Source organism: Alexandromys fortis, unplaced genomic scaffold (assembly GCF_014885135.2).
Source record: "Alexandromys fortis isolate MF-2015 unplaced genomic scaffold, M_Fortis_MF-2015_v1.1 scaffold_12, whole genome shotgun sequence".
In the NCBI taxonomy this organism is placed as follows: Eukaryota; Metazoa; Chordata; class Mammalia; order Rodentia; family Cricetidae; genus Alexandromys; species Alexandromys fortis.
In genome coordinates, this window is record NW_026067937.1 from 14,819,372 (window position 1) to 14,842,005 (window position 22,634).

Genomic DNA, 22,634 nt, shown 5'->3' on the forward strand with positions numbered 1-22,634 from the left:
CGTTGTTTAACGCAGTTTGGGTGTGCAGATGAAACAGTCCTGAAGATTGATTGTGCACGGTGTGAGTGCTTTAGCACTGCTAAACTGTACATTTAGAAATGACGATCATCCTAATTTTAGGAAGTCAGAATAGACAGTAGAACATGAGATTAGTTGTAGGAGTGGAAATGAGACGCATTAAGACGGATTATTAGAAAATATTCAACCTGAAGAATAAAGAGGTGAAGGAAGTTTTTAAAGGGAGTTCACATAAGGACTTAAAAGACAAGAGACACATCCAAGAAATGAACAAACAACAGCAAAGAGTCCAGCATAATCCAGGAAAAAGAGAGGACAGTGCAGAAGCAACATTCAAGAAAGAAGTAAGAGCTAAGCATTTCCTAACAACAATGAAGGATATTATTCCAGAGAATCAAGAACGTCTGTGGCCCAAAGAACTGTTTGTTATGTTATCATTGTAATGACTATGGACAAAAGACTAAATAAAATCTTAGAAGACAGAGAAAAGGATGTCACTTTCAAATGAACTCCAGCCAACTTCTTCACAGGAGTCACACTGGAATGCAAAAGAATCTCAGCTACTGAAGGAAAACCCTAGACTTCCATCCCCCTACAGATTCCTCACACAACGAAGACTCTTCATTGTGTGCAGGGTGAGCAAAGATGGGTAAATGGAGGCACAAAACAGAAGAGGCCACAGATGACCATAGTACTCAGTGTGAAAGTGTGTTGTGAATAGATGACTATTAAAATAAAGGGGAGCCCACTGTACCTCATGTAGTCCCTAAAGGGCAACTCGAGGTGAGTTATGAATGTCACTCTCAAAGCTGAAACAGTACAACTATCAGGATAACATAGATAATCTTGAGATCCTTAGACTAGGATAGTGAAGATGTTCCGAACACAAGAGCATGAACTGTACAGGAAGAAATTGAAAAACTAGACTTCAACAAAAATTACCGAATGCTCCTGCACTTAGGTTTTCGTTCTTGCTGCACCAATGAGAGACTTCACAATGGAAGGCAGGCCCCACTCTATGCTGAGGAGCCTATGGCTGTGCAGCTTTCCAGAGGGATCGACATGTCTGTCCAACACGCCAGCGCCAACCACGCTTGGATTCATGGGGTTTGGGTATTTCTGCATTGCAGCTGTGGTAACCATTTCCTATGGGTGGTCAAAGACATGCTCGGAAGTCCAGATCTTCATGGTGCCAGCCCCCTGCCCGGTGTCCCACTGCATCCCGGGTCGAGGAGGCACAGAAGTTCACCAGCCCCGCCCCGTCCCGGCCTCCCGGCCTCGCACCGCACCTACTTCAACAAAAATTAAAACCTCTCTTCAATAGATATTTCAGAAAAGAGGCAAGCCACAGAAAAGAGCCAGATACTCAGAATTCAGCAATTATAAAGAACACAAATGCAAAACAAAACCCAAAGGAATCACATTTATAAATATAGGTTTAAAAAGAAAAAGATGAATGGCAAATGTTGGAGAGGGTGTAGCCAGCTTCCAGTGACGTAATCACTCTGTCAGCAGGGTGGCAGCTTGTTATAACTTAAATCTCCATGGCTCAGTAATCTTACTGCTGTACATTTATCAAAGAAATATGAAAACATATATCCACAGAAGTACTCATTAAGAATGTGCACAGAAGCTTTATCCACATTCGCCAATGAAATTGGAACAGTGGAGGAATGGGCAACAGACACTGGTGTATTCGTGACTAGATACTATTCAGTACAACAGAGCCAGCATCCACAGAACTCAAAAGTATGCTAATAAAAGAAGCTGCGGGTGGGGAACTAGCTCATCTGGTAAAGTGTTTGCCATCCATATAGTCAGGGCTCTCTAGAGGAACAGAATTGATAGAATGTGTGCCTCTGTATTGGAGGAGAGAGAGAATTAAAGGGGAATCTTTTAGATTGGCTTTCAGGCTATGACTGAGGTATAACTATGCTGTCTCATGCCTTCCCAGAGACATTCTCTGTCCACAAGCCTGAATGTCTCAGAAATCCCTATCTAGCACTAGGGCCTGCAGTTTCTGAAGAGCTGCTGGTCGTTAATCTGTATTAGAAGCCCAAAGACGCTGTTTCTAATGTCTAAAGAAACGCTGCTGCAGTAGGCACGCCTAGTGGATAGGTGTGCAGCAAGACTGGAGGAAAGCAGGGGAAAAGCAGGTTTCTTCTTCTGTGTTCTTTTATGTGGGCAGCCAACAGAAGGTTCTTCCTACTTCAGATAATCTAATCAAGAAAGTTCTTTGCAAAAGTGGTGCGTTTTAGTTGGTTCTAGAGCCAGTCATCAGCCATCACGCCATGAAAACATGAGACATGAGTTTGGTCCCCAGAACTTATATTTAAAAAGCCAGGCGTGGCAGCACATGTTTGTAATCAGTGCTGGGGTGGGGAGGAGGGGAGGGACGCTGAGGGCAGAGGCGAGCTCCACGAGACTCATGGGCCACCTGGTAGCCTGCTTGATGAGATCCATGTCAGAGAGAAAATGTCTTAGATAAACAAGGCGGGTACCTGAGGAATGACTCCAGTTAACCTCTGGTCTCCATGCACATCACGTGTGTATCTTCTCCTTGAATGTACATATACCACCCACATGAACTCTCGCTCTCTCTCTCACACACACACATACACACAGGTTGGGGCAATTCATAATGTGTGGTTCCAGCTCTGTGCGATTCTAGAAGATGCAGCTGGAGTCTGTGGGATTCTAGACACATCCTAAACTGGGTTTACCGTGGCTGTCGTGATAGAAGCTAGGCTGCTTCCTGGGGACCGTGTAGGCAGGGAGCAGCATGAAAGCACTGTCTGGATTGCTGGGTATTTGAGTAATTGAAGATCCGTATTTCTCTCTATGTGAATTATGCTTTGATTCTATAAAAATAAATAAAGTTTAGATACACCACCGAAAGATGTCTAGACTATCAAAGATGGAAGGATGTATGTTACCCACAGACTCCAACTAAAAGTCTCCAGCAGGGTCTTTTCAGGCCAAAGGGAAATAATTGGTCAAGAGTGAGAGCTCAGATATGCAAGAAACAGCAAAGAGCACCTAACCAAATCAGTACTGGGTATAAATAGAAATAAGGCTATATGAATGAGTAGACAACCCCCTCTGAAGTAATTTAGCTCATGGCTATAAGAGTGCACAGCCAAGTGCACTAAACTGGTCAGTCCAGCTCAACACTTCTTTCACATAGTTTGGGTGGCTTCCTGGCCTCACCAGAAGGGTGTGGTACAGGAAAGGCAGTGAATACCACACAGCAGCAGGTGTGTATAAGTGAGCTGCACAGAAGATCATCTTCTGCCTGTTCCCTTCTCAACCAAGGTCCAAAAGAACAAACAAATCACATGATCCATTGTAACTTAGGTCTCAAGTTCCATTTAAGGGGTTTTCATGTTTTATTACAGTTACCCAGTCCGGGTACAGTTCACCAACCAGGGTCATTTTCACTATAAGCCCTACTGCCTGTTACCACCCGTTATTAGGTTTTCATGGATGAAGAGCTAAAACATTAATCTAACATTGCTTTCATTGTAGGTTCGCAGACTAAAGTCCTGAGCTCTGAATTGGTAGCCTTCTGTAGTACTCAGACTTCAGGGTACACTAGAGTCATAATCTTGTTAAAACATAATGATGGGTCCGTGTGGCCCTCCCCCATATTCCCTAAGTCTGGGATCAAGCTTGGGATTTTTGTTGGTACTATATTCTCAGATAATACTACTGCTCTAAGGACCCTACTCAGAAGCCAGTACCTTAGCATGGGGCTGAGGAACAGCAGATGTGGTGTGCTTCCTTCATGATGGCCATAACAAAGCATAACAAAAACTTCTGTGTTCTCTTGCCTTCAACTTCTAGGATAATTATTACCCGTTAGTATTCTTCAATTGCCCATCAGTAATTATCTCCTTAGGGAATTATCGAGTTTGCATTGCCATTAATTATCACCAACTGCCAACAGATGACATTAATTAGACTCCACTCTAGGTTCAGATCAATAAGCATCATCAGACCCTCAGCACTCAGCTGAGCTTTCCACACAGCGCTCAGATGCCTCAGCACAGGCCCCTCTGTGCCACCACGTGTGCACCACACCAAGCTGCCACCATCACCCTGCATCAGGTACTAGGTTGCCACGTGGTCCTCTTGAACTTTGTGAGATGGCACAGGGGAGTTCTCTCTCCATGTGCTCCATTTCACAGGTGCAGAGTCCATGCCATCTGGGCAGCCAGCAACCCCACTTGTGATGGTGTGTCCCTTCACAGTGACTGTTTCCTTTGTCATACAGAAGCAGTTAAGTTCCGCATAATCTCAGGCACCTGACTTCCCCTGTCACCTGTGCTTTGAAGTTCTCACTCTATATCAGTTATTGTCAATGTCGAGAGCTGTCTGTCCTCTGCTTCTTCTGATGCTCTTACAGATTTGGGTCTTGCAATCATTATTAACAGAGGTTTTGTAGGAAAAGGAGTGCTAAATGTCCTGAATTGGAAATATAAGTGAGGGCTTCTGCTACACTGTATCATTTGTAAAATAAGCCTTGCTGACACTGGAGGCTGCAGCAGCGCCTGGCCTGTGCTGAGGAGCACCTCAGTGTCTCTGCTGTGGTGTCCAGGCTCCCTGCTACACTGCAGGGAGTGTATTCCTTGAACAAATTGCTTTCTTAAAAAGACTCCTTTATTCTATGTGTACGTATGGATTCCTGAGTGAATCTGTACACCATGTGAATGCAGGTACCCATAAAGGCCAGAGAGGGCATAGGATCCCCTGCAGCTAAAGTTACAGATGGCTGTGAGCTGCCCTGTGGGTGCTGGGAACAGAACTCAGATCCTCTGCAAGTGTAGTACATGCTGTTGACTACTGAGCATCTCTCCAGCCCCTGCAAATAGCTTTTACCAAGTCTGACAACACAAGGAATCACCCAAAGACAGGAACTAGGTCATGTCAGAAGAACTCAGAGCCAGTGGTAAACAAGCTCCCATCGTCTAAGAACGGGGTAAGGTGAGTGACGACATTAGTGACCATGGTGATTTGAACTATCACTTGTATTTAAACTAATATATGTGCTGTAGTAATTTTCATCTAGGGTGCATGAGAACAGCTTGTTTATTGAAAATGTAAATAGAATATCACATGCATTTTTCCTACTAAATTCACTGTATCTTGATATAAACAAATAATTGATGTGGAAACTATATAGGATCTTCTAAATGAAACACTGGGAATGATATCCCTGGTGTGGTAATGGGTGTAGCCAACGCCCAAGTATATGGCAGCCCCTGGGGACCAGTGGCTCCATAAACAGAGAGTGGCACTGTAGGTGAAGTGTTGAAAGCTCACATCACTATTAAAAATAACCCTGCCCTCACTCTCCCTATGAAGTAAAACCTGAGTCCAGTCCAGTCCCTGGTAGCTGTTGACAGACAGTGTTGGGGACAGAAGAGCATGCTGGGCAGAGTTATTGGGAAGCATGCGAGAGCTCAGGGATGGCTACATGTTGTGTAGCCCTGCTTCTTCACAGAAATAATTGCCGAGGAAAGAACTAGGTAGACTCCAGAGACTGAATGAGGCATAAGGAATGTGCCAGCCAATTGCAGTGTATGGACCTCACTTAAATTATTATTCAACCTGTAAAAGCAAAACAGAACTTTCATAATCCAATTGGGGGAAATATGCCAACTAAATAATGGATGGTATTACAGAATAAGTTGCAGTGTTTTAGACATGATCTATTAATCATGGGCTTTAATGTGAGTTTTTAGCTCAGCAGTACTCTGAAAAATTTATTGGCAAAACTACGTAAAGACTGGGATTTGCTTCAGTTTAATGTAATTGAGGGTGTAGACAAGATGGAAATGGACTGATCAGCAAAACTAGTAATGAACACAAGGGGGCGTTACACTGCTTTCCTATTTCATGTGTGCACTCTACTATTTTTTTATTACAAAGTTGTAATTGTAATTAATGTATGCACATGCAGGGATTCGCTGACAACTTGGTGGTGGTTTTTCTTCTATCATGTGGGTTCCAGCAATTTCTTTACCTGCTGTCCGTCTTTCTGGCCCATGTTTGTACTTTCTATTTTAAGCAAATTTAAACATGATAAAGTAAAATAAAAACGGTTTAATAGCAACAGTGAAGATCAAATGAAATGAGAAAGGAATGAATACAGGCTAATTAGGAAGAAGGGCTTGGGGAGTGGTATTTTTGAAACCGAACCCAGTGTAGCCCAGGGTTGCCTCAGACAACCTAGCTGAAGGTGATCTTGAACTCCTGAATTCCTGCCTTCACTTCCCCAGTGCTGGGGTTACATGTGTGTGCCAGCTGGAAGTGGAACACCTGAAACTAAAAATGTAATTATTTAAGGATTTTAGTCACACAGGAGTGGATGTGTTAGAAAAAGCTAAAGAGTGACTTAGAAACTACATGTAAGAAATGACCTGGCTCCTGTGCCCAGAGAGTTGATGGATCCTGGGACCTGCTGCCCTTCTTCACAAGTCAGGCCTCTGTCCATGGTGCTCATCTACCAGCACACTGGTGACTTTGCACCTCCACATAAAACAGTGGACTTAAAAGCAAGAACATTAAATGAAGAAGGGAGATCAGTCAGTCTGTAGACAGGACATGTGATGTTTCCCATACTGGGTACAGTATTACGGAAGCTGCCAACAGCAAAGACCAAGATAACCTTAAAAGCATTTGTTCAGTCGGGGTGCTGTCAGGGAGACAGAAAAGACACCACATGTTTCAGAAGAGCAAACTTAGTTTAGAAAACTGATTGCATTGTTGTAGAAGGTGAAAGGGGGATAGGAAGTACTGAGGTCAACCAGGAGTAACAGCTGTAGGGAGTCCTCCCAACCCAGAGGTGGGAGAAGGCGAGCACTGGGCCTCTTTTAACGTATATTTTAACGTATAGATCTGCAGGACGCATTCTGAAGGTTTGGATCCCCATTTCTAACAATCTGGATGCTGCTGAGGACCAGTGAGGCTAGTTCTAGGGGAGTGGGGGGCAGGGGCAGCCCTGTGTGCTGTTGCTGGTATGAGTCTGAGGGCATTACATTTGAACAGGGAGAACAACTTCCCTTGCCCCACAGACCCTTCAGTTTCCAAGTGCACATTTGCAGAACTTAACAAGAAGCCTGCTCACGACAGAGCAAGGTGATTTGCAAACTCACAGCCACAGGACCATGGTGCAGATTATGAAATTAGGCTTTGGCCTTGAGGCAAAGAGCTTAATAAATATGAAAGCAGCCATTCATTCATCTACTCGTTGAGCAGATATTTACTGAGGGCTTAGTTACCACGTGTCACTTTTCAGGGCTCCAGATAAAGCGGTGAAGGGAAATGAAGGAGTTCTGACATCGTAGAGACTGGGGAGGACAGATCACCTACAGAGGACGGTGACTGAAATGACAGCCTGTTTGATAACATCGTCAAAGCCAGATGACAGTTTCAAAAGGACACAGACCCCCTAGAATTATATGACCTTCGGTGAGGGAGGGAAGAAGACATTTAAAGATAAAGAGCTAAGAAAAGTTCACATCCAGGAGTCCCTCAAGAACTTCTCTATGTAATAGACACCAATACATTATCCCAAGACACAAGATTTGCTAAGAAGTAAGATGATAAAGTTACAAATACAGACATAACCTATAAATCATGGTTACTTATTTTAAAAGAAATAACAAGCCTGAAACTCTGTTGAGTTAGCCTTTTGGCACTGACCAAATACCTGAGGCAAACAGGTCACAGAAGGAAAGGTTGGCATGCTGGGGGCTGAGTTCAAGGCCAGCTTGAGCTACAGAGGAAGACACTCTTAAAGAGGGAGGAAGGAAGAGGAGGAAGAAAGCTTTGTTTGTCTTACGGCACTTCTTGTATTATAATGCTTTTGTTAAGTTCGGAGTCAGGATAATAATGACCATGTGTATTAAGTGGAGAAGTATTCCTCCCACCTCAGTTTTCTGAGACAGCTCTTGGAGAATTGATATTTTTTTCTTGAATGTTTGTTACAGTTTACTCAGGACAGGAGTTTTCTTTCTAAGGGGGTAAACTATAATTCAGTGTTTTAAATAGCCATGGTGATCTCTTCTTCAGTGATCTTTGGTAGTTGTATCTGTGAAAGAATTCATACCTTTCGTGTAAATGATTGAACTGATTTACTGATTTACCACCGTTTGAATATCCGTAGGATCTGTAGTAATGTCTACCCACTCTTAATCCTGTAATGTTTTGTGTCTTCTTTTTTTTCCTGCTCAGACTACATAGAAGTGTGTCCATTTTATCCATCTTAGCCACAGTTTAATATGCATTGAGGTTGTTTTAGTTTTTTCTGCTTCCTCTTAAAAATCAGCTTACTTATTACCTGTATTTTTGCATATATGCACAGGGACGCATATGTGTGTGTGTGTGTGTGTGTGTGTGTGTGTGTGTGTGTGTGTGTGTGTGCATAGAGAGTCCAAAGAGAGCATCAGATATCCTCCTCTGTCCTTCACCTGTTCCTTTCAGGGTCCCTCCCTGAACCTGGGGCTCACATTTTCTTACCTAGTCTGGAGAAGAACCACCTAACTGTCCTGTCTCCGTCTGACCCTCCTGTCTCCACTTGCCTTGGAGCTAGCATTATAGATGTACACAGCTGCTGGGATCCAAACTCCAGGCCTCCTGTTGTGCAGCCAGAACCCTTGACTGTTGAGCTACCTCTCCTGACCCCTGCTTCCATGACCACCTGCCCTTTATAGTTTCTCCTACTTAATTGAAATTAAATTGGAAGTTTGTAATGTGGATTTTCCCTTTATTCTAAAGCTAAGTAGTTTCGTTAAATTTAGAGCAAATTTCATTAATCACATCTTCATGAGATTAAGTTGATTTTTACAGCTTCCTGTGGTTTCTTTTTTTAACTAATTTAAAGGTGGTACCTGGTTTTCAAATAGGTGAGCATCTTCCAGCTCCATGCACATGTTGTTTATTGTGTAGTAGTAAACAAACATGTTAAATGTAGTCAGATTATTTTATGGTCTAGAAGATGGCCTTGGGAAATATTTCATGCACTAGAAAGAAACAGCATCTGTTGTTAGGCAGACTAATCTAGAAATGCTGGCATACATTGATTGATAGTATTGTTCATGTTTTCTCTAGCTTCAGTAATTTTTTAATGAATTACCAAGAAGCATATTAAGCATCCATCTATAATTATGAGTTTGTTTATATCTTAGTTGTGTTTATTCTATTATTAGATGCAGAGATCAGTGCAAGTGAGAACAAAATCTACTCATCTAAGAATGTAGTACAGTCAACACTGTACAACTTGGATTTTGCTAACATTTAGAGAAACTAACAAAAATAATTTTAAAAAATTATAAATAACTAATATCAGGAGAAAAGAGAAAATAAAACTGCAGCTGTGTTTGATTAAACAGGTTTTCAAAAGCTACAGCTGGAGCTGGGAAGGTGACTCAGTGGAAAGGGCATTTGTGGCACAAACATGAGGACCCGAGTTCAAATTCCCAGCACAAACATAAGAAGCCAGTTGTGGCCAAGCCCACTTGTAAGCTACGTGCTGTGGGGACAGAGGCAGAATTGCTGAGGCTATTACCTGCCATCCTAGCTTCAGGTTCCATGAGAGAACTTTCTCAGGGGAATAAGGTTGAAAATAATGCCTCAGAACACCTGGCCTCGGTGCACAGGTGTCTATACATGTACTTTCATAAACATTTATGCCACACTTACACTACACACACACACACACACACACACACACACACACACAAATTAAATAATCAATAAATAAAGGCATACTTACATCTTTATATCAATCAATTTGAAAATACCTAACTTTAAATTCCTAAAAAAGAAAAAAATCCTGTAATTTATCTAATCTGATTCAAGAACAAAAACAAAATCTGAAAAGTCTTGAGCAGTAAGTTAAAAAATATGTTTTCAGCAAGAAATATGACACAGCTGGGTAGGGGAATTCTACCAGACTTTTGGTAAATACTTCAATCCCAACAAATAGACTCTGGAGCAAGAGAAAAGAGAACATTTATCCAGTTACTTCCTTGAGTCAAAAGTAATCTTGAAAACAAGACTACAGTATATAATGTATTATATATAAAATTTAAACTAAAACTTAATCTTATGAACACAGCAATATAATGACAAACTATTGAAAGACTGGATCCAACAATGTATTTTTAAGATTTATATTGATCAGTGTGGATTGTCCAAGAAATTTAGAAAGGAGTAGAACCTTAGGAAAGTTCAGAATTTCATTTACCACACTGAAAGAGAAAATTCTGAAAAGTAGAGCGCATTTGAGAAATTCAGTCACAGCTGATATGAACTAATGCAGAATGAGCAGTCTGGGACCACCACGGTCTACACAGCAGGACTTGGGAGCTAACTCCTAATGGGAAAAAAGATGAAAAGAATTCTCTGGCTTCAGGGAAAAGTATGCCAACCCTACACTTCTCAGCCTTGCGTGTGTCTGAGTTCCTGTCTTTAGCTGTGGTCCAACACTGTGACCAGGAGTGCCTTGTAGAAGGAAGGTTCCAGGAAGTAGAGTCCTAATGGCAGGAAGGCGTGGCAGCAGGCCTCTGGAGCAGGAGCCCCAAGGTCACTTCCACTTCCACCCACACAGGAAGGGAGAGAGCAAACTAGAAGTAGGCCGTGGTTCTGCTCAGAGCCCACCCCAGTGACATTCTTCCTCCATCAAGGTTGCATCGTCTCCCCAAATAGCACCAACAACTGGGGACCAAGAACTCTAATACTTGAGCCTATGGAGAACATGCCTCATACTGAAAACAAGAGAATAAAAAGAATTAATAGTGTGTTAGGCAAAAATCAATGTTTCTCAGAAAGAATACTGCTGCCTATGTAGTACTCAAAATATACAGTCAGATTTCTAGAAGCGTTTTTATTCGGTGGCTGCATGGAAGGGCAGTAAATAAAGATAAGTTGCATTTCCATTGTTGCAAAAATGTGTTCATAGCATTTGTTATAACAACAAATGAAGCTGAACCTATGAACAGAAAGGGATAAAAATTGAAAGCTATTTTAAAAGACCTACATAGGATCAATGTTCTTGGTATATTTATGTTTGTAGATGTTTCTGTATTTACGTACACCCTGCTTGCCGATCCGAAGGCGCATATACTATTAGCCTATCAGCCTGACCCGTGGAAGCAGTGTGACAGAGTGAAAATGTCTGCAGAGCTTTGAAATGAAAAGCGGAACTTCTGGGCTGCTCACAGAAGTTCTGGCACCGCCGGAAGAGGTGGCTTGGTGTAAGCCTGAGTTCCATCTCCAGATCCCAAGAGAGACGAGGGAGAAACAGCTCTCTAAAGTTACCTCTGACAGCAATCCTCGGCCATGACACACCATGGTGTGCCCTATCATTTGTTAATCTAACTTTTTATGCTAAAAAATTTTGAGAAAAGCAGAACTTTGGATTTCTAAGGAAAGATAAGGATTAAAGAGTAGTTAGGGCCCTTTAAAGGGAGAAGTGGCTATTGGTTAGCAATTCAATCCTTATATCTTAAAAAATACTTGATTCCGGGTAAATTAAGGGCCAAGTGTCAAAAACATTACTTTGGGAATTAGAGTGAAATGTAGGAGGTGGATTTCCCAACGGGAAAGGTTTGAGGAAGGTGCAGAAGTTCTAACTATAAAGCCCGTAAAGCTAGGAGATGGTTGAAACACAGGTGGATGATGGGATCACGATCGTTGCGCACCCGCCCACAGAAAGCCGGAGCCCAGCTCAGTAGTGGAGAACCTGGCCAGCGTGAGCCTCAGTGCTTCCAAAAGCAGAGGAAAACCAGGAAGAAGAAGTGTTAGATAAACATGAAGTAATTCTTAGTTCTACTAATGGTCAAGAAATGAAAACTAAGACCCCAGTTAAGACCCTTTACAGCCATGATAGACTCAGAACTAGGTCATGTACCTCCTTCAAGAGCCCTTTTGATCCATGGTAATTGTAAGTTGGTAAGTGTGTAGGAAACAGTATAGAATTCTCTTGGGGTTTGACCATCTGCCTGTCCTGTCGCCCAGCACGTCTCTTGGTCCCAGAAACTCTGTGTTGTATAGTTTTACTCTTTTAGCTCTTTTTGGGGCCTGCCACCCAGCTCCCAAATTAACCACGCACACAGGCTTATTCTTAGTTATGAATGTCCGGCCTTAGCTTGGCTTGTTTCTTGCCAGCTGTTCTTAAATTATCCTGACTACTTTTTGTCTCTGGGCTTTTATCTTTCTCTATTTCTGTATACCTTTCTTTACTCCTGACTCCCATGACTGGCTGGGCGGCTGGACGGCTGGCCCCTACAGTCCGCCTCTCCTTGTTCGCTTGCTCTCCTCTCGTTCTCCTTCTGTTTATCTTCTCCGCCTGCCAGCCTGCCTGTCCTTGCTCCTGCCTTGCTATTGGCCATTCATTAGATCATCAGGTGTTTTAGACAGGCAAAGAATCACAGCTTCTCAGAGTTCAACAAATGCAACATAAACAAAAACAACACGTATAAAATAATATTCCCGCACAGCTCTGCACATGTTTGTGCATAGGGCATTAGAGCAGGAAGCCATTCCAGTGCCCATCTGGATAAAAGGGCACATGCGCTGGAGGAAATTCTTAGTGTTACTTAATGTCCAGTGAAGACAGTGAATGAGACAGTAATACATAGCGCCACATGGATGAATTGGATTCTGTGTGTGGCAGAGGCAACAATTGGAAGAGGTAACTTTTTCCTTTAAAACTGTTTAAACAACTGAGTGGCCATCTGGAAAGATAATAAGTTGGATAAACATTTTATGTCTGGTTAAATTTTGAATGAATCAAAGATTTCCATGTGAAAATTAAATTTAAATTTTTCTTGGGGAGAAAAACAGAGTAAAATTTCTTGATCATCTTGGAGTAAAGGTAGTCTTTCTAAACTATAGCCAGAAACCCAGAAGTCATTGTAGATAAATGAAAAAAAACAAATTCTGCAGAAATAAGAACCCGTGTCATATGAGGCACTGGGACTCAAAAGTAGCCTTCATGCTGAGTTACCTGTCTGTGGAGTCTCAACTCATGAAGTACTTTTTGCAGAAAACATGACAAAACCTCAGGAACGTCAACAGAATGAGACAACTGAAGGTCTGAAAGAAGAAAAAAAAAGAATTCAAAATACTACAGATATGCAACAGTAGTCAGTGCTGTTCTTAAGTGGGACGTGCAGACAGAAGCTGGTGCTCACCTCTCCATCGATACAGGGCCCTAGGGCTCTGCCGCCCAGCTGCTAGGAAATGGGAGCGTTCATGTCTCTGGCGGAATGTCACCACAGTCCTGTGAAAAGCAGCACGGTAGTGTGTACCATGTGAAAAGAACGTACATCCCTTGCATTCCATGCCCACCTCTGAACCGTGCACATGTGCTCACACAGTAAGGTCACACCTGTGTACAGCTTTTTATCCCACTTAGGCAACAAGAGCAATAAAATATTGGAAAGAGGTTCTGTGAAGGAAAGGACGGACCGCCACCCCAGGAAACACTATGCAGCTATTGACGAGGTGACAAGGACGCTTTCCTCAGGCCAACAGCGAAAGTCCTCAAGGCACACTTTCCCATAGGGAAACAAACACTGATTCGTATAAAGCCTTGTTTTTTAAAGATGATAGTATAATTCCATATCGATAGTTTCTTATGTAAAGCATAAAGATATGATGAAAAACTATATAGGAAACTAAAAGTAGTGTTTACTTATAGAGAGGAGGGTGGGAAGGTAACTTTTCTCTTTTAAGTATGCATATTGGTTCAAAGAAGTTAAATAGAACAAAATAGGGACACAAGTGCCACTCTGCTTGTACCCCAGTGACCTTGGACAAGGACACAGGCTCTCGGAACAAAGTGTTCTTGTCAGTAGAAAGTTGTATGTAGTAGCGCCCAGCTTGTAGAACTGTCTCAAGGATCCACGAGAACACTGAGTGGCTAGCTGAGCGCCAGCACCTCTGACTCAATGGCAGCCCTGAATGCGTGGTCCAGGGGACTCTGCTTAGCCCACTGGTGTTTTGCAGAATCAGACATCGTGGGTCCTTTCCAGCATGGCAGCCCTCTACTGGAGAGTGAAAGGCCAGGGGAAGAAAGCCATCGACTGCCTGCGCCAGGCCCTACACTACGCCCCCCACCAGATGAAGGTGAGCAAGGGGTGAGGGAGTATCTGTGTGTGCTCCTCTCTGGTGGCCAGTGGCAGTTTCAGTTAGGCGTCCACATGCTCAGAAGGTGGCGCACAGAGGTCACGGTGGGAGAGGTGGCCTGTGGCTAGCCCCACCTCACAGAGTTGGAGCATAAAGAAAGGTCTGAGATTGAGGTGACAGTCTGTCACCTCACACCTTCCTATAGAGAGCCACTCCTCATACAAGGTAGCCTCTGGCTGGGAGTCTCTCTGGGGTTAGCTCATCCCCTGTGGGTTTGGCCAGCTCCTAAGTGCTTGACTTCCAATCCCTTTGTGCATATTAGCAAATTCTTTTCTCCTCCTCTGTGCACAGCGTGCTGCTGTAGCTCTTCCCATGGCCCCGGTGTTGGCACGGGCTGAGAGTATGACTGAGGAGAATGTACACTCCCAGTTCACAGTAGTCTAGGTGCCCTGCCTCGTACAGACCCAGCTGTGTGTGTTTGTCACGTGGCGCCCAGGCTGGTAGAAGAGAGCCACTTCACCAAGGGCAGCTCTGGGTTCCAAGCACAGCTGTGCTTTGCACTGACGTTCTGACCTGGGCTCAGACATTGAACACTGCTCTCATCTGCCCATTGAGGACAGAGATGTGTCCCTTTTTGTTGTTTGTCCATGTCTCCCATAGGACCCAGCACAGTGCGTGACAACCATGCTCAGATGGCATGCTTAAAGGGAAGAGCTGTATGGGAATTGGCTAGTGTTCTGTTCTTCTGTGCTTCACACTGTGGGCCGCAGACAAGGCAGACAGTAGGGCATTGTGCTGTGCCCTCCAGAGAGCCTCCACACACCTGTGGTCTTGCCTGTGGGGTGAAGACTGCCACAATAGTTAGGGGGAAGTTCCTTCCAATCACCACAGAAACAAGTGGCTGACTGGACCTGGCCTGTGGGCACGTCTGCCAGCTGCTACAAGTGACACACTCGTCCCTGCACAGAATCGAGGCTGTAGCTCAGAAGAGCGGGTGGAAGTGCACTCTGGAGCACACTCTCGTGTCACCGCTCAGCGCGGGCTGTGGCTGTGCCCAGGTGTCTGGCTGTGGACTTTCCATTCACCGTCTGCAGTGACAGAGAGCACGCTCCCGGGAAGTCACTCAGCGCTCACTTCTGTTTGCTGTTGTCTTCGCTTTCAGAAGTAGGCCTGTAGATCAATATAAGAGCATTAATAATACTTATTATTATCATTATTATTATTAATATTAAATCCTTTCATGGAAGGCTTTCTCAGTGACAGGGTTTTGTTGGGTTTCCTTCTGGTGCAAGCTCCTGTTTTGCTCTTCACTGGAGACCAGTAGCAAACAGCAGCCTGGCTCTGTGTCCCTCCTTGTCACACTCTGTCATCTCCTGGGAGCAGGGCTGTATTCTGTAGCACAAAGCACAAAAACCCAGAGGCAGGTATTGGGATTCAAACGATCAGAAAAGCAAAGCAACCAAGCCACTAGAGAGCTCTTACCTCTATGAAATCTTCATTCTGAAAGGAGAGCGACTTCCTGTCTCATCCCACCGTACATTCCTCACTAGTGCTGGGATTAAAGGCGTGCACCACCACTGCCCAGCTTTTGTGACTAAATATTGTGGCTGCTGGAATTAAAGATGTCCGCCACCATTGCCTGGCCTGTATGGCTGACTAGTGTGGCTAGCTGTGCACTCTGATCTTCAGGCAACCTTTATCTATTAGATCATAAACAAAGTATCGCTGGAGTATTCTTCATGTTCACAAAGTCAGGAGAGAAGCTCAGTTCCCCTCTCTTTCTCCTCCTTCCCCAGGATGTGCCCCTCATCAGCCTGGCCAACATCCTGCACAACGCCAAGCTCTGGAATGATGCTGTCATCGTGGCCACCATGGCTGTGGAGATCGCACCACACTTCGCCGTGAACCACTTCACTCTGGGCAATGTCTACGTGGCAATGGTGAGGCTGGGGTGTGAGCCAGCTCAGGTCTGATACAGAGGACACCTTGGCTCCAGAGCTGTTTTAGAATATGTCACTGTGCTCCAGCTTCTAGAAGTTTTATGTCCAAAATTACCAGCTATATCAAAATAAAGTTTATCCACAGGGGTTTGAGGGGTTGGGTTGGGTTCTTGTTTTTTTTTTCGGGGGGCCACTGGATTTTTTGCAATTCTATTTTAGATTGTATTTTATGTATATGACTATTTTGCCTGCATGTGTGTATATGTACCATGTGCTTGCCTAGTTCACTTGGAGATCAGTAGAGGGCATCAGATCCTTGGGAACAGACAGTTGTGAGCCATCAGATGGGTGCTGCGAAACAAACCCAGTCCTCTGGAAGAGAAGCCAGTGTTCCTAATTGTGCATCTATCTCTCTGACCCCATGGTTGCATTTCCTGAAATAGTACACGTTATGTATAATCTAAGCATTTACAACTCCATGTTCTTCACCATTAGTTTTTTAGCACAGTGGCATTAGCCCGATAATCTAAAAACACTTGAACTGACTCAAGTGTTCGTCTCCCCCTCTGAGCCCTTTGGGACAGAGTTACTCTTTTTCATGTGTAGTGTTTATTTGGTGCCCAGCAAATAAACACTCGCTGATGAAATCCAGTAGCTTTGCAGCTACTTTTCACCAGAGAGAATGAAAATGTCGCCCTCAAGTTTCCTCATCTAGAAAGAGGTCTGACTTCACGAGTGTGTGTGCATGTGTGTGATGTTGGGGAGCAAACCCAGGGTCCTCACACATGCTAAACAAGTAGTTTCTCACTGGGCTCTGCAACCCCAGCCTTGATTTCAAAACTTAAAATGTCAGACGTTCTACCAAATCTGTCATAACCATATATAACATGGGAACCAGGCCATCTGCTTTCATTAGCAGGAGAGGGCGAGGGAGCAGTTCCATGCTGCTCGCCTAACAGATAATAGAATGAGAGGCTCTGGGCTGGAAGCCGTTCATGCGTCATCCCTGACTTCTGATATATTAGTGTGTCTGTCCAGGAGGGTACCATCCCTGAGTGAGGTGTTGCCTGCCTCTGGCCAGGCTGGTGTCATCTCTGACTTCTGAGGTATGACGTCTCTGACCAGGCTGGCATTGCCAAATGTGTAACCTTCTTCTTGCTTCTTAAAACTGGACTGTTTTTATCCCAGTAAATGTGAAGTTGCTGCAGTGAGTGAGCAAGTGTGTCTCAGTGAGCGAGACAGCCAGGGCCTCCTGGTCTCCCCATGTGGAACTGTGCTCAGTGTAACAGTGCTCACTTCTAGACATCTTACATGTTTAGGAAAATATAAAGTTCTAATCTTATACAGTGGCAAGAGATGCCCGATTCCAGCTCTGTCTTGCCAGGCATGCTAGAAAAAATCAAAGCAGATGCACAGTGAGCATTTTCCAGGCCTCAGTCCTGAGGCTTCGAACCTGAGTAAGGAACGTCGTAAAGTACTAGTACCATGCCAGGCACATCTCAGGGCTTAGTGGCGGTGGCTTTTAGGGACCACTGCCACTCCATATACAGGCCAGTTTTCTGCTTTCTATTTGGTCTGTGGGCACAGCCACTGCTTGCTTTGTGGTTGTGCCTTAGGGACAGGCCACTGTCTCCTCCCACACCTCAGCTCTCTTTAGAGCTGCAAAGTCATGGTGGGTTGTCACTGGTCACAGTGTGTGTAGTTACAGTGTTCCTTGTCCTCACAGGAGGAGTTTGAGAAGGCCCTGGTGTGGTATGAGTCGACACTGAAGCTACAGCCAGAGTTCGTGCCTGCCAAGAACCGGATCCAGACTATCCAGTGCCACCTGATGCTGAAGAAGGGCCGGCGCTCCCCCTAGGGCATGCCTCCCTTCCCCAGCTCTCCCAGCCACAGTCAGAGCAGAGCCCCACTGCCGGTACCCACGTGAATGGTGTGTGTGAATAACAGGACTTGGCCTGCAGAGCTGGCTTTGCTTGGTTCTTAAGTTCCTCCTCCCCAACCACCTTCAGAAGAGGCATCGTCAGAAATGGGGTTTCCCAGACACTGTAAATACTGAGCCAAGACAACTAGAGCTCTGCTCTGTCTTCAAAACCTCCATGCCTTCAAGGCTCCTCTGTGGTCCAGCCTCGTGCCTGGAGAGGCTCGAGCCACACTGCCCATTCTCTGCTTCCTGTGTAGCCTCTCTTGTCCCTGGAACTGCAATGCCACCTGGGGCCGGTCAGTGAGAAGCAGGGATTCCTGTTGTCCCCACCAGCTCTGGGCCCTGCCCCAGTCCCGTCCATTCCACGCTGCTATGTTACAAGCCTCAGAGATCGTTTGCAGGGCAGGAAGGGGAAACAATTTTACAAACAAAATATTTACAACAGCAGAAACTCTTAGGGTCATCTGACCTTTGTAAGTTATTTATGTTGGGGTGGGAGGGGGGCTGAGCAGGGGAGTCAGCCATGTGCAACATCTTTATCATTTGTATTTTAATTGCAGATCACAAGGATACCAATACATTGAAATCCTATATAACAGGTTTATATATATAGAATATGTGTATTTGAAGCCCTCTACAGACTGACTCTGCGTTACTAACTCCTTGTTCGCTGTGTTCCCCGTCTTGGACTAGGCGTAACTGTCAGCCCTCTCCCTGACGCTGGCACACCAGCTCCTCAGAGGAGAGCCAGGAGCCAGGGTTGGGTGTCCCATACAGTGCCCTCACCTTTGGTCCCTGGAGAATCAGAAACTCCAACATTTTGGAATATTTAAGGGCACATACCGAAAACGAAAATAAAAAATTGTTTATGAGCAAAATTGCTCCATGGTGTAGTTTTTCCCTCAGATAGGGCTAATTTGGACTCTCTGATGATTGTGCCTCTGGTTGCCTGAGTCATCTCACAGCATCAAGATGAAGAATGAAACCATCTATCACTGCTGTACAAACTCAGAGCTTGAAACTTTGACCAGAAAGCTGCAGCGTCAGCAGAGCTCGTCGTGTGACTGGGCTTTCTGGAAAGGAAGAATCGTTTGTTAAGCCAGAGTCACGACTCCTCGACTTGTCAGATGAGCCCTGAGTCTCTTGTCTGCCCAGGAAATACATCCCAGGACAAAGAGAGGCCAGGATGGAATGGGGCCCACCAAGGGCAGCAGTCTACAGAGTTTTCCAAAACACGTCAGGCCATCCCTAACGCTGGCTCGCTGCAGGCAGTCCAGTGAGTGGCATTTGCAAAGCAGCAGGCTCTTTCGTGACTGGATGTGGCAAGGCTATGCTCAGGAGGACCCTCCAGTATGTGTGGAAGTGAGGTCCTGCCTCCCCACCTCACCACAGTCTGACAGTTTTCCAGAAACCTTCAGCAAATGCTTGTTGGCTTTTGAAACTTACAACAAAGTTTCTGGTGTATACTTTGAGTTACCACGGAGGTGTAGAGTCCTGTAGCCATGATAGTAGTCAGAATATAAAGCTTCCACCATGGACTGGGGATTGTGGCTCTGTGACAGTGCTTGCCTTGCATTTATGAGGCCCTGGGTTTGATCCCTCATATCACAATAAAAAGTAACAATGAGTTTCCTACCACGCACAAAGGCCTCTCCCACTGATGCTCTTCTGCCCAACCACCTCTGCCATTAATCCTTGACAGCCGCTGGCCTCCCGTCTGCCCCTGCAGCTGCACGTTCCCATCGTGTCAGAAACAGAATCACACAGTGCATGCATCTCATTCTGAGGCTAGCTTTTTTTACTACCCAAGTTGCCAGCTCCTCAAGGTCTTCTCCTTTGTGCCCGCTTAATTCTGCTGGTTTTTTAGGGCACTCTTTACTAGATGTCATGTGGGAATAGTCCCCACACTGAAGTGTCCCCTGCCAGATGCCCAGCTCCTTAGTCTAATCAATATCTGTACCCTCTGTTCTTACAACAAGCCCAGAACTTAGTAGTTGCTCAAAACTATTGAATTCATGTTGAAAAGACCAAACAATAAAACTGCAGAAGACTATAGTGTACCAGCCTTTTTCTTTTAGGACACCAACCAGCTCCCAAATCATGACACAGAGACTTGTTATTAGTTATGAATGCTTGGCCTTAGCTTGGGCCTGTTTCTTACTAGCTCTTATAACTTAACCTGTTTCTCTTCGTCGATGTTTTGCCTCGTTTTTTTTTTTTTTAACCTTTTTTTCCTTCTGTATTATCTTGCTTTCACTGCTCCTGTCTGGTTGGCTGGTGGGTGCCTGTTCTGTCCCCAGGCTTGTCCCTCTCTTTCTCCCTTGTTCTCTCCTCCTCTCAAGCCTAGATTTCACCTACTTATTCTCTCTGCCCACCAGCCCTACCTATCCCTCTTTTGCCTAGCTATTGGCCGTTCCGTGTTTTTTTTTTTTAGACCAATCAGGTGCCTTAGGCAGGCAAGGTGAAACAGCAACAAGTCTTTACATAACTAAACAAATGCAGCACAGACAAATGTAACACATTGTTACATCATTAGCAAAGGCAACACACCTTCACATAGTTAAAGTAATATCCCACAGCATAAACAAATGTAACACATCTTTGCCTATTTAAAATAATATTCCACAACACTATAATGACATCAGAGGGAAGAAACACCAGGGAACAGGAGCTAGAAAGGATAGGGGAGTCTAAATCATCAAGAACAGCAAAGGCGTGGGAAAGCTGCTGGCCATGCACAGCTCCTGACTCCGCTAAGCCCTCGGAATAAATATAGCCATATATTAAGCCAACAATAGGTGTGAGCTCTTCTTGTTAACACAGGCCTTCACTCTCCAACTAGGCTTTCCCCCAGTTCTGGAAATAAAAACATTTGCCTCCCTAGTAATCTTTATTCAGAAGTGTGACTGTTAAAAGTCCCCAGTAGAAACTCCTGGGGAAATATTTAAGAATTTCAAGTTGATGGATTTCTTCCATTCTATTTTCCAATTTACTAACTCAACTGTATCTAGTCTACCATTTTAACCACCTGTGATTTTCATTTCACATCACTTTTTGCACTGAAAAGATTTCCAGATCGTTCTTTGTCCTATATCTGCTAAACTCATTTTGTGGGGCTTAGTCTTCCTTTTGGCCACTTGAACAGTTTCGGCATCCTTATGTTTCAAGTTGGCCTGTTTCTTCTCCATTAGGCATGAGTTCTTCTCATGTTTGTTGAATATAGGTTATATAAGATAAAACTCAAAAAAAAAAAAAAAGAATCCATCCAAATTGGCTTGCTTCCTTGACCCATTACTCTCCCTCTTACTCCTCCCAAGACACATGTGCTGACAGTAGTAAAGCGCCCTCTCATGCTCTGCCTCAGGAACATGTTTTTGCTGCTTCCTTCACCTGCAATACTCATCTAAATAACTACTTGGCTCATCCCAATGTTTTATTTCTTTGTGATCCCTCTACATCATATATAATTTAGAATAAGGAATTAGTACATGTTATTGTAGACATCTAGAAGCCCCATGATCTTTTCTCTACCAGCTAGAAAGAGCTGGATGCCACCGAGTCCCAGTAGGGTGACTGAAAAGCCAAGGATCAGGAGCACTGAGGGTAGGTAGACCTCCATTCCAGCTCAGTAAGGCAGAAAGGATTCACCCTCCCTCCACTCTGTTCTGTGCAGTCCTCCACATATAAGATGAGGTCCACCTTCATGGGAGCAGCCACTACTTTATTGTTACTTGGTTCATGTGCAATACCTCAGAGACATAGAAAATATAAGCCATGTATCTGAACAGCCTTGGTCTTTATGATGGTTAGTTGTCAACTGGACACAATCTAGGATATACTGGGAAGAGAGTCTAGATGAAGAGTTGTCTACATTATGTTGCCTGTTGGCATGACTGAGGGATTTTCTTATATTTATTGAGGTGAGAAGACCCACTGTGAACATTGGCAGCACCATTTCACAGTCTTGGCTCTGAATGCCAAATGATGTGGGAAGGTCATGTGTCAATCTGTTGATTTCATTGGTTAATAAAGAAACTGCCTTGACCCATTTGATAGGCCAGCCCTTAGGTGGGTGGAGTAGACAGAACAGAATGCCGGGAAGAAGGGAAGTGAGGTCAGATGCGATGGAGCAGCCACCAGGTCAGACATGCTGAATCTTTCCCGGTAAGACACCACTTTGTGGTGCTACACAGATTACTAGATATGGGTTAAAGCAAGATATGAGAGTTAGTCACTAAGAGGCTAGAGCTAATGGGCCAGGCAGTGTTTAAAAGAATACTTTTTGTGTGTTGTTATTTCAGGGCATAAGCTAGCCAAGCGGCCAGGAGCCAGGTGGCAGGAATGCAGCCCGCAGCTCCTTTCTACAAATGGCGCCCTACGTGGGGCTTGAACCCATGACCCAGGGATTAAGAGTCTTATGCTCCAGCTCCTTTCTACAGCCAAGGAGAGAGCGAGACATGCCCCAGTGTGCATGCATTGTTCTCTGCTCTTGGCTGTGCATGTGTTGTGCTGAGCTTCTTGACATTCCTGCCACCTTGGCTTCCCCACAATCATGTCTTGAAACTGTGAACACAACCTTTCTCCTTTAAGTTGCTTTTTTAGAGTGTTCATCA

The 22,634-nt window shown here is 44.5% G+C and overlaps 1 protein-coding gene across 1 annotated transcript in view; it reads left to right on the forward strand.

Annotated features, from left to right (window-relative positions):
• The window catches only part of Ttc17 (tetratricopeptide repeat domain 17), a 115,664-nt gene extending 95,588 nt beyond the window's left edge, over positions 1–20,076 (forward strand). Inside the window, exons 23-25 of the mRNA XM_050147050.1 lie at positions 14,041–14,160; positions 15,957–16,100; positions 17,827–20,076. Of these exons, the coding sequence (XP_050003007.1) occupies positions 14,041–14,160; positions 15,957–16,100; positions 17,827–17,958 (396 nt within the window). The 3' untranslated portion in view covers positions 17,959–20,076. The remainder of the gene's footprint in view (positions 1–14,040; positions 14,161–15,956; positions 16,101–17,826) is intronic.
• The last annotated feature ends 2,558 nt before the right edge of the window (positions 20,077–22,634 follow it).